This window comes from Mustela nivalis (assembly GCF_964662115.1).
Source record: "Mustela nivalis genome assembly, chromosome: 12".
NCBI lineage: Eukaryota > Metazoa > Chordata > Mammalia > Carnivora > Mustelidae > Mustela > Mustela nivalis.
In genome coordinates, this window is record NC_139031.1 from 44791140 (window position 1) to 44808263 (window position 17124).

Consider the following 17124-nt stretch of genomic DNA (forward strand, 5'->3'; position numbering starts at 1 on the left):
CACATGTCCCTTAAAGCCCATAAGCTCATTGTAACACTAAAGGAAAAATTTAGCTGACTGGATCATGAAATAAAAACATTTTTATAACCATAAAATCCCACCTCACATAAAAAAGTTTACTGCTTCTAAAAGACACATTTTACCTATAGGTGGAAAACTTGAGACATATTACCTTGGTATGTAAAATATTAAGATAAAAATTTCATGTTATTAGCATAGGTTTTTAGTCCTTCTCTTTAAATCCTTCTATAATTTTAGCCATACTTTTAGTTTATTGGCCCAGACACAAGGTTACACTGAAGATATTCCAAGCATCCTCCTCTTCAAAAAACCTGTTCACAGTGAAATAAAAACATACCTGCTCATATACTCAAAATATCATTCTATGGCCACGCTTCTTTTACACAGAAATCTTAAACCAATTCATACTTCCAGCATGTCACGGTCTGATCTGAATCACCTCATGGTAAAAGGTTCAAAGCTGATAGTCTTCTTGCACCCATTTCCCATTTCCCATGCAGAACCCTACCGCAGTTGTGACAGAGGTCTCCCTTCTTGCTGCAGTTCTTACTTCAGTTGCTATAAGGGCTATTAGGTGACCTCAAATCTCCTCTGTCAATACTCTAATCTGCTGCTACTGAATTATCCTCATTAAGGACAATGATCTGTTCCAGTTTCCTGTCTTTAGTCTTAGCCATTCAGAAAAAACTGTTGGCAGTTACTGTCTTAGGTCTCTGAACACAGAGGCTCCAACTCCTGAAACAATTCCAGGATTGGCTAAAATGTTCTGCCTGGATGTAAAAACCCAATACTATATGTCATTTCTGCAAGTCTTCTCATAAAAAGCTTTTCATATGTACAAAGATATCAATTAACTGTTTTTTTTTTCCCACAAAGCTAAATAAATGATGTCATTTCACTCACTCCACAGAATATGGAAAAGAGCAATTGTCAAGGGAGTTTATCATTCAATTCACTGGACATTTTCAGATAATGCAGGATAATGAGTAAGCTAAATCAGCAGAGCAAAACAAATTCTGTACTTGGTTTAGAATTCTTTTTTTTTTCTTTTTTCCTCCTACTGTATAAACAGGCACTATGTAACATGCTGAGGATAGTAAGGTACAAGATTAAACTGAATGAATGAGAACATGATGAACTTCTCCCAAGAAAATGCCCCTACCTAATTATAGCAAAATAGCTAAGAACACAATCTTTGCAACCAATATGCCTGAGTTCGAATCCCAATTCTACCAAAGAACTAGCTTGACAAGTCAAGTTTTGTAACCTCTAACTCTGTTTCCTCAATCTGTATAATGGGAAAAGGGATAGCAAGAGTCTTGAGCTCAAAAGGTTGCTACAACAATTAGTTTAAGTTATTAATAGATGTAAAATGCTTATTAGAACAATGCCTGGTATGTAATAATACAACATGAATGTTAACTAATTATTATGATTAGAATTATAATATTATATTGCATTACCTAAGAACATACCCCTCAAGTTTGGAATAAGAATATAGAATTTAATTCTGTTCCTAAATGCATGCCCGAGGCTACTGTGCATACCGCTTCTTGAAGTCATGAAATTAACTACTTTGGCCCTCAGATTTCTTAGTGGAAAAATGGGGTAATATGTACTAATATGTACATATGTGTAGTACATGTATGAAGTTTATACCAACCATATGTTTCATGGATTTAAGCTTTAAACTAAAATTATGTGTTTTAAAGTACCAAGAATGGAGAAGTTAGTCAATATGTGACTTTCTTCAGGAATCAAAAAGTTGCTTCCTATTTATCTATTCATGTGAGTTTTTTACATGGTTACCTAACAGTGTCTGGGATGGACACTCACACACATTCACACACACACACATGCGCATGCTTCAATAAATGAATGACTAAAAATGGTGGTTGAGAATGTAGAACTTAGGTAACAAGTTAAAAAGCAATTAAAACAGAAAAAGGGAAAATTACCTATAAAACAGGAAGCTGATGCTTAATCTGAAGGGTGCTCAGGGCAAGATCTATTTACTTCAAACCATTCATCTATGCAGCTAGAAAAGAACAAAACCAGAAAAATTGAAACACTTATTAATTATTGATATAACAGCCATAATAAAAACTCTTTTTTGACCTTAGTATATATTTATAGGAAAAAAAATTTAGTATTTTAAATATTTGGCATATGTAAGTAAAAGATAAGGCCTGTTTATTTGATCTTTTATTTTTGGTACTCTCTATATCCAACTTGGGGCTTAAACTCATGACCCTAAGATCGAGTGGCATCCTCTTCGGACTGAGCCAGCCAGGCATCCCACATTTTCATTATTCAGAGCAGTTAAGGAAATAATCTTTGTAAAATTAAAGTACTTAAAGTTTAAATAGAACCATTACCAAAAGAAAATCTAAAGAACTAACCACTTTACCAGTATTCAAAATTAAGTGACAAATCTGGACATTTTTCTCTTCAAAATATTCATTCATGTAAATATCAGTCTGTTCATGTACCTATCAATGTAATCAAAAACAGCTTTTAAATTCTAATTCTTGGGGCACCTGGGTGGCTCAGTGGGTTAAAGCCTCTGCTTTTGGCTCGGGTCATGATCCCAGCTCTCTGCTTAGCGGGGAGCCTGCTTCCTCCTCTCTCTGCCTGCCTCTCTGCCTACTTGTGATCTCTGTCAAATAAAATCTTCAATAAATAAATAAATAAATTCTAATTCTTCACAGTACTGCATCTTTTAAGAGACTGTATTTCAATACTCACATGTACCTATAGCCCTTTATTTAATTCTATCCCACTCTACAATACATACATATATAAATACACAATCATCCAATTTATAAAGTATTTCATGACCTTATTAGAAACTAAATATTAGGGTGCACATAATTATCCTCACTGTAGATCTGCACTGTTCAATGCAATAGCCACAAGCCACATGTGACAATTTAAGTATGATTAAATAAAAGAAAAATGCAGTTCCTCAGTCACACTACCACATTTCAAGAGCTCAAGAGCCACATGCATAGCTACTGGCTATTCTACAAGACAGCAGAGATACGAAACATTTTCATCGCTGCAGAAAGTTCTAGTTCACTGTGATAAATGGTAAGGCCTTGATAAGGTTAAGTAACTTGTCCAACAACTAGGAAGTTACCCAAGCAGAATGCAAACTGCTCAACATTCTCATAGTTGACACATGTCAAATTTACAAATGCCACAAACCTTGAAGGCCTGGCCAATATGCTTACAGACAAAATTATTATGTATCATTCTCATACTCTGATAGGATAGTTTGGTGGGTAAAAACAATGGATGAAATTAAAAGGAAAACGGGTAAAGTATCTCATTCACCCAATATTCTTTCAAATATCTAAAATAATTTGTTGCCACTTAGACTTTTGTTGTCTAAATAACCATGCCTACGCTGGCTTTTTAGCCTGCATTCTATCCTACTCACTTGGCTCTAGTGGTCCCCTGGTCTACCGAAACATCCCTTAAATGAAGTACTGAACAGGGGCGCTTGGGTGGCTCAGTTGGTTGACCGTCCAACTCTTGATTTCAGCTCAGGTCATGATCTCAGGGTTGTGAGACTGAGCCCCATGTCCATCTCTGCACTAGGCCTGGAGTCTGCTTGGGATTCTCTCTTTCTCCCCTCCCTCTACCCCTGCCACCCAACTCAAAAAAGAAGTACTGAACAAAATACTCCAGATATATTAACAACTCACTGTACTTATGTGATTAAAATGGGTACTTATTTTACAAGCCATGTGTAATTCTGACTCACACTGAGAAATTATCATTATAATCTCCCATAAATACAACCGTATTGCAATTTATGTGTCCATTCCTGACACTTTCAATGATGCTATGAACATTCTTACACATGTCTCTTAGAGCTGGGCTACTCAAAGAGTGGCCCACACACACAGTGCTAATCCATGAGCTGTTTATTTCACCCTGGACCTGCACACCTAGTAGCAGCACTATTGTAGAGCATAAGATCAAGAATTCCCCCAGGGCTTACACTTGGGAGTGCAATGACCGAGTGTAGAATATATACAGTGCACAACTGTGACAGAGTTATTCACCAAGTATACCAACTTACATCTGTGTGTTTACTGGCCATCTGGGGTTTTTTTTTTTTTTCCCCCTGAATTGACTCTTAAAAACTTTTGACAAATTTTCTGTTTTGTCTTTTTCTTCTAGGTTTATAGGAAGTTATTATCCAAATACTTCAGCTATAATGTAGTATACACATTTCTGATAAGCACTGCTTTCTATAAAATCATACACTCAAACAATACAACCTTGTAACCAGAACAAAGCTGTGTTTGTTCCAGATAAATAAAATACCACTGTAAATATAGGATTTTTTTTAAACCGAGGGTGAAGTCAGCTTGACATAAAGAGGACTAAGGAAGGGGGTGCCTGGCTGGATCAGTCAGTGGAGCAGGGGACTATGGATCTGAGAGCTCAAGCCCCACACTGGGTATAGAGATCACTTAAAAAAGAGGACTAAGGAAGGATTAGTATTAATATGGGGACAAAAGCCCAATGCACAATTTGAGAACTAAGAATGAAGTAAGCAAGCACTTCCAAAGTGAAGCCCGTAGCCTAACTGAACTGGGTGTAAGAATGTTTGGGGGATGGAAACTATTATAGTATTAGGTACACCTCATATCTTGGGGCTGGGCTCCAGAACACTGCAATAAAGTAAATATCACAATAAAAGGAGTCAAATCATTTTTTGTTTTCCAGTGCATATACGTATCGTGTGTGTGTGTTTGTGTAAAATTAAATGTAAGAGACAAGATAGCGGACCACTGGGGAAGGGAGAGAAAACTGAATGGAAAGTCATCAGAGAGGGAGACAAACCATGAGAGACTCTTTCAACTCTAGGAAACAAACTGAGGGTTGCTGGAAAAGAGGGGGATGGGGTAACTGGGTGATGGGCATTAAGGAAGGCATGGGATGTGATGAGCACTGGGTGTTACACGCAACTGATGAATTACTGAACTCTGTATCTGAAACTAATGATGTACTATTATACTGGCTAACTGAATTTAAAAGAAAAATACTCATAATTAATCTATATTTATAATAAACTTATTTTATTAATCTAATTAGAAATACTTTATTGCTAAAATAGGCTAACTACCATCTGAGCTTTTCATGAGCCATGATCACTGATCACTGTAACAACTATTGAAAAAGTTTGAAATATCACTGGGAATTACCAAAATTTGACACAAAGACAGAAAGTATGCAAATGCTGTTGGGTAAATAGTGCCAACAGACCTGCTCTAGGCAGGGTTGTGAGAAACCTTAAAATTTGTTTAAAAAAAGAAAAAAAAACCCTCTGTATCTGTGAAACACAATAAAATGAAGTGCAATGAAACAGGGTATACCAACACTGTGTTCTCCCACAGCCTGCTTCCATATGGACCTTCACCTGGTTTTATTTGACAGAGCAAACACTAATGCACTGAGTATTCTTTATGAACCAGTATGAAGATCGTATCATTACACCGTCACTGTCCTCCCCCTCACCAACCGCAACAAGCTAACTGCATTACAGAAGGCTCTTGGAGGAGAAGCTTGTTTCAGATACCGTACCAACAAAGTATTGCTGTACGTACTGGAAAAAACCTCAATCTGATGTCTAGTTTACTTTTACTTTTTTCTAGTATCACAATGCAAAAATGTATTAAATTTTAATACAAATTTATGAACTTTTCTTTCAAGCTTTTATGAGGGGGGGGTATCTTAGCCCTAAAACTATTTCTCACCAAGAGGTCTACATTTCTCTACATTCTTTCTAACACTTTGATTTTTTATTTCCATAGGCACATGTTTAGTCAGTTGGGAAATGATTCTTATTTCAACTATAAAATAAGGATTGGCAGTTTTTCTACATCAGTAACCATCTGATCTCAGTACCATTCACTGAATTCATTCTTTCTCTTGCTATTAGTAGCACCTCTGCCAAATCAATTTTTTATTCATTTACTTTATTTACATAGTATCTATTATGTGCAAGCACTTTCTAAAATTTAACTCATTTGAAACCTCCTAACAACCTGATGAAGTTGGTACTACCACCTCATTTTATAGACTGGGGGAGGGAAAAACTAAGTACAAGTTGACCAAGATCACACAATGAATTAGTGGAGAGGCTGGGATCTGAATGAGGAAGGCTTAACTCCCAAGAATCCATGCTTTTATCAACCCTGTGCTATGGTGACTCTCATATACACACAAATGGTTATGGACTCTATTCCTATGCCCTTTCCACACTTGTCTTAACTAATAGTCTTAAAATGTGTCTGTACAGGGCAAGTTCCCCCAGCACTTTCTTCTTCCTGACTATGACTGTTCTTGCCATATGGACTCTTTGGTTCATGTGTATTCTGGAATCCACTTATCCAATTATATGAAAACTCTAGCTGAGATTTGAATGGGATAATATTAACTACACAATTTGGGGTTAAGTGACATCTTTATGACATGAAATCTTCCTATCCACAAGATGGTATACCTCAAATTTTAAATCTTGTGTATCTTTCAGCGAAATTTTAAAATCTTGAGTATCTTTTGTAGGATATATTCTCAACACAGCTTACAGCTATTGTAGGTTTTGTGGCTGTTAATGTTGTTTTTCTATTAAAAGAAAGGTTTTATTTTCCTTTTTCTTACTGGGATATAATTGCAACCAATTTTCAAGTTGAGCTCCATTCTAGCAACCCTGCTAAATTCTTAATCTCCCCCCCCACTTTTTTTAAAGAAAGAGAGCAAAAGAGAGAGCACACACATATATGTGCAGAAGGTGAGGGACGGAAAGAGAGAATCTTAAGCAGGATCCATCTCAGGGAGGCCTGATCTGATGACCCTGAGATCATGACCTGAGCTGCAATTGAGAGCTGGATGCTTAACTGACTGAGCCACCCAGGCGCCTCAGTTCTCATTAATTTTTTCTAAATCTTATTTATTTGAGACAGAAACAGGGAGCAAGCAAGTGAACAGGAGTCTGTGGAGTAGCAGAGGGAGAGCCCTCTGAGCAGGGAGCCCAACACTGGGCCCTATGATCATTACCTAGCTGAAGTCAGACACTTAACCAACTGAGCCACCCAGGTACCCCTCTTATTCATTTTAATAATTTATCTAACATTTATTCTTTAATTTTAATAATTTATCTAATATCTATTATTTGCTTTTGTTTTGAAATCATTAATTCCTAAGTATAGAATTTTTCTGAATGTTTTCTCACATTTGTTGAGAAAATATGGTCTTTCTCCTTTACTAATGTGGTATACTATATAAATAAATTTTCTCATCTTTTTAAGAAGATTTAGTTTATTTATTTGTCAGAGAGAGAGTGAGTGAGAGAGAGAGAGAGAGAGAGTGCGCACAAGCAGGCACAGTGGCAGGCAGAGGCAGAGAGAAGCAGGCTTCCCACTGAGCAAGGAGCCTAATGCAGGACTCCATCCCACGACCCCAGGATCATGACCTGAGATGAAGGCAGCGGCTTAACTGACTGAGCCACCCGGGTGCCCCTAGATTTTCTAATCTTACAGTGTCTTTACATAAATCTAATTTAGTCATGAGGCATTATTACTTTAGATATATATTGATGAATTTGGTTTGCTAATATGTTTTTGGATTTTTTGCATTTATGTTCATAAATAAGAGTGCCTTCTAATTTACTTTCCTATACTTGTCTTATTTTACTTATTTTTAAAAGATTTATTTGTCATGGGGCACCTGGGTGGCTCAGTGGATTGAGCCTCTGCCTTCTGCTTCGGTCATGATCTCAGGGTCCTGGCATTGAGCCCCGCTTCTGGCTCTCTCTTCAGTGGGGAGCCTGCTTCCCCTTCTCTCTCTGCCTACTTGTGATCTATCAAATAAATAAATAAAATCTAGGGAAAAAAAGAAACGCTTCTCTCTTAAAAAAAGAAAAAAAAAAGACTTGTCAGAGAGAGAGCACAAGCAGGAGGAGAACCAGACTCGCTGCTGGGCAAGGAGCCTGATGCAATACTCGATGCCAGGACCAGGGATCATGACCTGCGCCAAAGGCAGATGCTTAACCGACTAAGCCACCCAGGTGTCCCATCTTATGATTTTAGTATCAAGTTTATACTATTTTCATAAAATAAGTGGGAGAACCTACAATCTTTTCCTACTATTTGAGGTGTTTACAATTGTTAACATGGTGTTCTTTGGATGTCTGGTAGAACCTGTTGTCAAACCATCTTTGTAGGCCTATTTTTAGGTCTTGTCTTAATTTTTTAATATTTGTTGTTTTTCAAGGTTTGTCTTTAAAAAAAAATTTTTTTTTAATTTATTTATTTTACAAAGAGAGACACAGGAAGAGAGGAACACAAGCAAGGGGAGTAGGAGAGGGAGAAGCAGGCTTCCCACCAAGCAAGGATCCTGATGCAGGCCTCAATGCCAGGACCTGGGGATCATGACCTGAGCTGAAGGCAGATACTACTTAACAACTGAGCAACACAGGCACCTCTCAAGGTTTGTCTTGTAATAGTTATTAGTCAACTCATATTTTCTATTTCTCTTTGAATCATTTTGGTAATTACTATATATCATAACATATAATTAATAATATATAATAAGTATATATTATATAAAATACAATGAACTGGAAATATAGTAATATTCCTAAGGAAATGGCCTGTTCTATTTATATTTTTAAATCAAAGACTGTAAAATTTTCCACAAAATTTTCCAATTATTTTTCAATTCTACTGTTTCTCAAGTTATCTGTCATTCCTATACTGTTCCATTTTCTCCTTCTAGCGACAAACCTACATGAGGCCTATTTTATTCATCTTTAAAGAACCAACTTTTGGCTTTGTTGGTCTCTACTCTAGTGTGTAACTTTTTTATTTCATTATTTTCTTCTCTCACCTTTATTATTTTGCTCTATTTTGTGTTTATTCATTTTTCTAATTTCTTAAGGAAGAACTTGTTTAATGATTTCGTCCTTTTTCTTACTCTAACACAAGCCTTCCAAGAATCACCCTAGAAAATGTCAAAAGGGTTTTTCATTCTTATTCAGTTTTGAGTAGTTTTAAGCTCCATTATGATTTCTTTTCTTTTTCGGGGGTGGGTGGGAGTGGGGAGAGAATCCTAAGGCAGCTCCACTCCCAGTGCGAGGCCCAACAGAGGGCTTGATCTCAGGACCCTGAGCTGAAATCATGAGTCAGACACTTAGCCAACTGAGTCACCCAGGCGCCCCTCCACTGTATTTCTTCTTTAATCTACAAATTACTTAATAGTATGTGTGAAGATTATTCATCTTTTATTACCAATATAGAACTAGTCAGAGAACAGCTAGCTTTCTGTATGGTACCGATTTTTTATAGTTTGCTAAAACTTCCTTATGGCCCAGTACACCATTAATTTCTGTATATTTCACCTGTGCTTGAAAAGAAAATGTACTAAATGGTAGGTGCAGATACACATACATCCATTAGACAAACCTGTTAACTGTACTGTTTGATTATTCTAGGTCTTGACTCGTTTTGTGTTTACCTGCTTGAGCCAATGAGAACTGTGCTGAAATTTCCCATTATCATGACATTTTTGTCCACTTTTTCTGGCAGTTCTATAAATATTTACCTTGAGACTATGTTCTTCGGTTCACCCAAAACTGAGCTTTAAATACCTTTATGATACCATACTAGTAATATTTTTGTTAAGATTTATTTTGTCTGATATTAATTTAGCTTTGTCAGTTTGCTTGTAGTCCGTATTCACCCAGACATAATTTTTTATTTCTTCCTTCACTTTCACATTTTTCTATATGCTTATGTTTACATGTATTGCTCAGCAATGGCATATCCCAATCTTTCAATCTGCTTTCAACTGATGAGTTTTATTTAGATTAAAATTACTGATAATGGATTTATTTTTGCCTCATTTTGTATTATTTATTGTGTTCTCTATGCTTTTCCCCAACCACACCTTTAAATAAAATTTTACCTCATTCTTTTTATTGGTTTGAAATGTATGGTTTTCTATTTTTTTCTGTTTACCCTAAAAGATTTTTTTTTTTAAAAATCTAAAAATCTTCCTATATTGCTCTGAAACCAAGAATACTTTATGAGACTCTAGATGGATGTTGGAGCCAAACAGAGGTGGCTAAAATCTTACCGCTTCCATTTACTAGCCATGTGATCTTGGATAGATCTTCTGTGGTCCCTCGGCTTATTCCCTCAATCATAAAATGGGATTGTTACAAGGTTTACAGGAGATTACCTAGCTAGATTGTTATGGACAATACCTGGGTAACAGCAGATATTTAACAAATGGTAGATTTTTGAATACAAACAGATCTGGGCTTAAATCTTAGTTCTAGCAGGTAAAAAGGGCTGTTACTTTTTAAGAAAAGAGGGTGTTTCAATTAAGAAGAAAACTTTTCAGCCCTAAGAACAATGTCTGAAATTTTGAGAAGCATCTCTTACTCTACTATCAACTTGGTAAACATAAAAGGAAACTTACCCTTTATGATATATGCATAGACAAGGCAGTCGTGCTATAGTATCTCCCTGCTGCAATTCTTCAAGACATATTGCACATTCCCCAGCATCTTTACTCAGTACATCCTCTGAGGAAAGAGAAAGTGAATTCAGGACAATAAAACTGAAAGATGAATTAATGGGACCACCACTTAGTAAAGAGTGGTGACTCTTTACCTTTTTTGTCATATTTGGCATATTTTGTCAGAAATACATAAAACATGTATTTGAAATACTATTCACAAGTCAGTGAATAATACTTACCTTTACTTAAAGACAGAATCTTATTTCCATTTACATTTCACTGAGGCATTACAGTAAGCAAGAACAGTGCAGAATCCTCCAACTTGCAAAGGACTTTGCTATAAAACTTCATCAGCAAGTCAGTTATTTGCAATTTGGAATTCATTTTCCTTCTCTTACTAATCAATATTAATTTGATGCCCAAGATAGCTTAAAAAAAAAAAAAACTTAAGAGTATAATGTGGCTGAAAAGATATGAAAATACTATTATAATTTTTAAAATTCTAAAATAACAAAATTGGTGAGCTAAAGAAATCACCCTGAGTATGGACTTCTTAAAAAGGTCTGCTTAACTCAAGAAAATAAAAAAAAGGTAAAGTTTTGTGTAGACTCTGAAAGGGACTTTTGGAAACTTAAGGATTTCAGATATGCAACAATTCTTCTTACTCCTTTTCTAGAACAATGCCTGGCCATGCCAGGGAGCAATTAGACTGGCTTTCAGAGGGTCCTGCAGAGTGTTTAAAATAGTGCTACAGTAAAACCCTTTACAAAGTGAAAACTCCTTTTGGCGAGGGGGGGGGGGATTCGCTCAATTGATGTTTTATACTAAAAATTTAAATTTTTAATGTTGAAGCTCAATTTTTTAAAGGATCTTGCCAAAAACAGAGTATGTTAGCCAGATAAAATGATGAAGAACTAAAACATGCCACTGCTAAAGAGTATGGAAAAACTGCCAAATGTATGAGAATGTATACTCAGTAAGTGTAGAGAAGGGAAAACTAAAGCAGGAAAACAATATGAATTTATACCACAAGTAACTAAATCCGTAGAAATAAAAATCAAATAGGCTGGAGAAAAGACTACACCAACCTCTATCTAAACGCTGGAAGTGCAAGGTTAAGTTCCTAAAATTATCTGGGTGGTTCTCCCACCCCTCCTATGAAAACCAACAAACTTAATTGTACGTATACCTGTAACTGTTCCCTGTAGAAAATGCATTCTCTAAGAGGCAGTTCGTCCTTCAGTTATTCATTTTGAGAGCACATTAGGAGGAAAACACAGACTCTATTTCTATCGGGTCTACACCAGCAGACAGATCATTTACCCATAAGACTAGAGGGGGTAATAGGGCAACCTCTACAGAAAAAGGCCTTGGCAAGAAAAATTTTTGTATTCAGAATCCAGGGAATATGGATGGGATGATTTTAGCCAACTACTAGGTAGTTCATAAGCCTATGTATGACAATCAGAAACTTGAGCAGGATAAGTAAAGCCGGGTAAATGGAAAATGCTCTCATTAACACCCCCCTCTAGAATCTTATCCCCATTTTTCTCTTCTTCACCATGGAGGTCCCATCCTCTACCTCTACTCTACCCACCCAAAACCCTGACCCCAAGTCTTTCCTTCCTTCTCTTGATCTCCATTTTCTTTTATTGTTCTGGATCGCTTTCCACAGATTAATGTTTATGTAAAAAGTTTAATGTAAAAAAACAAAAAACCCAATCAGTGGCTGTTAATTGGTATACTGGAACCCACAAAAGGATGCCACTCCACCGGCTCCACCCATGTCACAAATCTAAACCTAAATCTTTCTGCCTTTACGGAAAACACCTCACTATCAAGGCAACTTAACACCAGTCACAATCCTCCAACTTGGCTTTAGGAGCTGTAGTTACCCTAGAAAACAGGGCCTTCCAGGCATTCCACCCCCTTTCTGGCTGCCTCTTCTAACACATAAAAGCCACTCTTGAGAAAATACCTTCGAAAGTAGTGGAGAAGCATTGCACTCCCTCAATATATGGATTATTTTCCCTTGAATAACGTACATCAAACCCATTGCTTAATTGTTTCAGTTTTGCATATGACACTAAGGATGACAGCAGTGAGAGGATGTGAAGGAGACACTAAAAGATCTTAGTAAAGGCCTGTAACTCCAAATAGTATATTCTCAGAGCATCAACTTCTTTCACTGCAAAGATATACCATGATAACACCACATCGTTAACAATGAATGTGAGTTATACAACAAACTTTAAAAAAAAAGAGAAGACACTTTTTACCAAGTCTTTAAAAAAAAAAAAAAATTTAAAATGACCAAAAAATCAACTTTAAGATGCATCTCATTTTCCAGAGCTGTTCAAGTATGAAAAAGGAAGACTGTCTCAGAATTGGTGAAATATGATATCACATTTTCTATCTTTTGGAATATATTACTATTGGATCTAGATTTAAATCAAAATGAACCATATAATCTCTATATTATCTTATTTAAGAAAAGGAGACAGATCAGCTTTTAAAAAATAAAGAAAAAGCACTATCATATTTCTGCCACATGCTACTATGTAACAGATTGTCAGCACTAAATGAAAAGAACTGAGTATCATTAAGTATAAGCTCCTGAATGTATTGTTCACAGAAAAGTTTATGGTGACCTATGACCAAATCTCAATTCTTTATTAGAATAGGTCTTTAAAAATCTTTTGATTTGGGAAAATTTTAGTATCTCAAAGGTCTTGGTTTTATACTGTTTTTAAGTAAATTTATTTTTGGTACAACAAAGACATATAATCTGCATATAATTAACAATAATGATATTTATTTTAAGAATATACTGCTATGCCTTGCAGGTACTAAGTTAAAAAGAATCATTTTAGTTTAATCTACAATGCTATATTAAAATAAAAATTTTAAAAATAAATAAATAAATAAAATGCTATATTAAAGTCAGCCATTTAATCGTAAGCTCCCTAAGCCCTAGTAATGAAAAATAATCAAAACTACATATTCTGTGTTAAGAGAGGTCTACCTACATACAACATCCCAAGCAAATTTCAATACAGAAGCCACCTATATTAACTGTAAATAGCTTCAAGTGAAACGATCTCTGCTTAGAAAATTAAAAGGTGGCCTGAACAGATGACAGCCAGTAATCAAACTGCATTTTGATAGGCAACCCTGAGTCAAAAGACAGTTCATTCACTGCAAAACCTGGGTTGCTGTCTCAAATAGCAAATGAGTAATTTTCAGATTTAAAATTCACTATGCAACATGGTTCATTTTTGCCTACATGGGGGTTTGCTAGAATAGTCCCCTCTCCCATCCCATTATGACAGTGTCCTTCCATTCAAAGGAGTTTTGAGCTGGGTAATGGGAAACATTCAGAGTTAAATATGGTTGGGAAAAACCACTAAATCCAGGACACTGAAGACAGCTGGGGAAAAAAATGTTAAAAATCTTTAGCTAGTCAGTGTCATTCACAAAGGTAATACTATAAGCAATATTTAGTCAACATTTCAGTACTGCAATACATCAAAGGCAGACTATTAATAGTCAAAATTGTTATTAGAGAAGTAGAGAAAGGAACACTAAGAGACTTAACTTCCATAGTTAGCTAATCTGGATTCCAGCTCTCCACAAGCATTTATAAACCAGAGGCACTAAAGATAGTTAATAGGAAACTACACTTTTGCTGCTTTTTCAAATGTTGCTGTTGTCCTACCTAAACATTTGGAACACCAGAAGTTAAATCATTGTACTGTTTATCAGTCTCATTTTTTTTTGTCTTATTCATATGGTGTGGGCATTAATTGAAATATACTGATACCGGATAAGAAGAATTAAACTAGGAAGAGAGCAATGTTTTCTCACTAAGGTGGGCACCACAATTACTTGGGTAGGCATTCTATCTCAATACAGAAGAAAGTAAATTATACATACATGGGGCCCATCCCTAGAGATTCTGAAATCTACACCTGTCTCAGAAACACAACTGCTATCAATTGTACAGTATGATAAAGTTGAAAGAACATAAGATTTAAAGTTGAAAATAGGAATTTCTATCCTCCCAGTTAGATATGTAACCTCCAAAATGTTGCTCAACTTTTGAGTTTTCTTTTAGTCTTCTTTAATATTGGTATAAAAAAAGGTACTAAAAATATTATAGAGAGGATATTTTAAAGAATTATGTGAAAGGGGCATCTGGGTGGCTCAGTGGGTTAAAGCCTCTGCCTTCAGCTCAGGTCATAATTCCAGGGTCCTGGGATTGAGGCCCGCATCGGGCTCTCTGTTCAGCAGGGAGCCTGCTACCCCCCTGCACCCCCACCTACCTCTTTGCCAACTTGTGATCTCTGTCAAATAAATAAAATCTTTTCAATAATAAAGAAAGAAAGAATTATGTGGAAAACTTTATCCAAATTATTGAAACATTATACAAAATATTCATTGTTATTACCATTTTTTTTCAGAAAGTACTTTTCAGACTTCCCCAAAAACAAAGCTGGTCATTTTTCTATCTTTTTTCTCCTCATTCTGGTACTGTAGTTCTTTGAACTTCACATGATGTCATTAATAATTCCATGGCCACCAGAAACTTCTACGGGATAATCTTGACCTATCCATTTCTAGAGACCTATTATAGTTTCAAGGGTGGGAAAAAGTCCATGAAACAACACTGCCCGATTTCTCAATGTTCTGGCTTCATTCTATATTTAAAAGTACTATAAATGTCCCCTCTGTTACGTATCTTTACATATAGTTAACATTCTCTATTTATTAATCCTATGACGTAACTAATGTTACCTCTATTTTCAGATAAGGAAACTGAGGCTCGAAGAAGTAAAGTAACTTAGCAGAAATTACTAACCTAAGTTCTAGGATTAGGATTCAATTTTAGGCTAAGTCGTTTACTACATGAATTTTGCTACAAGAAACAATTTCACTTTAAAATAGCATAAAGAGTGAAGCAAAAGACCTGTTTCAGGCTACCTTAAGTATGAAATACTCAAGAGAGAGATGGCTACGTATTTAGAAGAAGTATATTCAAGACTGATCATATGCTTTATCATCTGGAGCTTGATTAAGCTGTCAAAACTGGTATCAGAAATGAGCTTACACTTTACTGCTTACTTCCTTGTATGAACTTTTCTATGGTGACAGAAATAAGTCTTTTTTTCTGTGCTACCTAACTGAAAGCTACTAGCCACATATGGCCTGAAAATAGCACTTGAAATGTGGTCAGCATAACTGAAAAACTGAATTTTAAACTTTCTTTCATTTTAGTAAAATACAACACCTGAAAATAATGTGATAGATAAGCAACATACATTTATAAACTAATTAAAAACTTCTGTAGATTGCTATTTCACTTATAGCCTCAAGCTCTTACTTTGCATTGCCCAAAAAATTACTTAAAATTCAAGCAGCCAAATATGCAAAATTAAAATATTTAGCAAGTACAAGCACATATCCATATAGTTATTGCAGATCAAGACATGAAAAAAAAGCAGACAGCCCAAAACAAAAACAAAAACAAAAACAAAAACAACAAACCCTTTCGAAAAGAAAGAGAACAAATAAGACCAAATTTGTTAGAGGCAGCCCAGAAAACTCCATGCGAAAATTTCATAATCATCACAACTTTATTTTCAGATCAAGCATCCAAACAGATATATGATCTTTTCAGCAAATACAATGCCAAGCACTACTATGATCAGGCATGTTACCTGAAGACTTATTTTTTGTTCTTGAACCCTCAATGATAGCAGTAGAAAACAAAAGCAGCTGAAATGTGAAATAATCCCTAGAAAAATCAAGAATTAAAAAAATTCATAACATTAGTAAGAAGCAATTACTCAAAGAATGAAAAATAGGGGCTCACAGGGCTTATTAATAAATACTTTCAGAAATAAATTTATCTCCAATGGACTTAAAAGACAAAGTTAACATAGATCCCGTGAGCTGCTACTGTACTTAAATATCGTAAGGGGAACTAGAAATTATACTTAACAGTGGGAAACTGCCATTTTCACTATAAGACAAATACATAAATAAAAACATGGGAATGACCTTTATTAAAATGCCTAAAACTCAAAGTTCATGGTCAACATCTGCTTTTATCCTTTTTAGACACTGGTTCAACTAGGAATTGCTGGCTTCCTCTGCCTTGACGCCACTGATCATTACTACATCAATGTTGTCTTTAAATATAACTGAAAACTGACTAAACACACAGCTACTTTTCATCTGTATTGTTAGAAACAATTTAATATTAAGACTATTTCTTTAAAAGTGGATAGAACTTGTGACTCTTCTGATGACTTTTTAAGGAAAAATGTGTATTCCTGGAAATATTTTTGGAAATACAGACATTTGGCACCTTCTCCAAGAAAATAAAAATGTAAGTGGAATGAAATGGAACCCACACTAAAGACTTTAAAAGGTAAAATATACAAAAGGAACACAGACTCAATAAATAGATTTAGCTTTCTTAGGCCTTTTGTTCTTAACTTACTTTAAGAGGCTAGCTAGGGGGCGCCTGGGTGGCTCAGTGGGTTAAGC

General features: G+C 35.5%; 1 protein-coding gene across 2 annotated transcripts in view; it reads right to left on the reverse strand.

Annotated features, from left to right (window-relative positions):
- Positions 1 to 17124, reverse strand: part of ZNRF2 (zinc and ring finger 2) — a gene marked incomplete at its 5' end in the record, with an annotated part of 380791 nt that overhangs the window by 288438 nt on the left and 75229 nt on the right. The window contains 2 exons of one of the 2 annotated variants that reach the window (XM_082692877.1): positions 1980 to 2059; positions 10528 to 10633. The exons of the other annotated variant lie outside the window; for it this stretch is intronic. Of the exons in view, the coding sequence (XP_082549003.1) occupies positions 2002 to 2059; positions 10528 to 10633 (164 nt within the window). The 3' untranslated portion in view covers positions 1980 to 2001. The remainder of the gene's footprint in view (positions 1 to 1979; positions 2060 to 10527; positions 10634 to 17124) is intronic. 2 annotated transcript variants of the gene reach the window in all.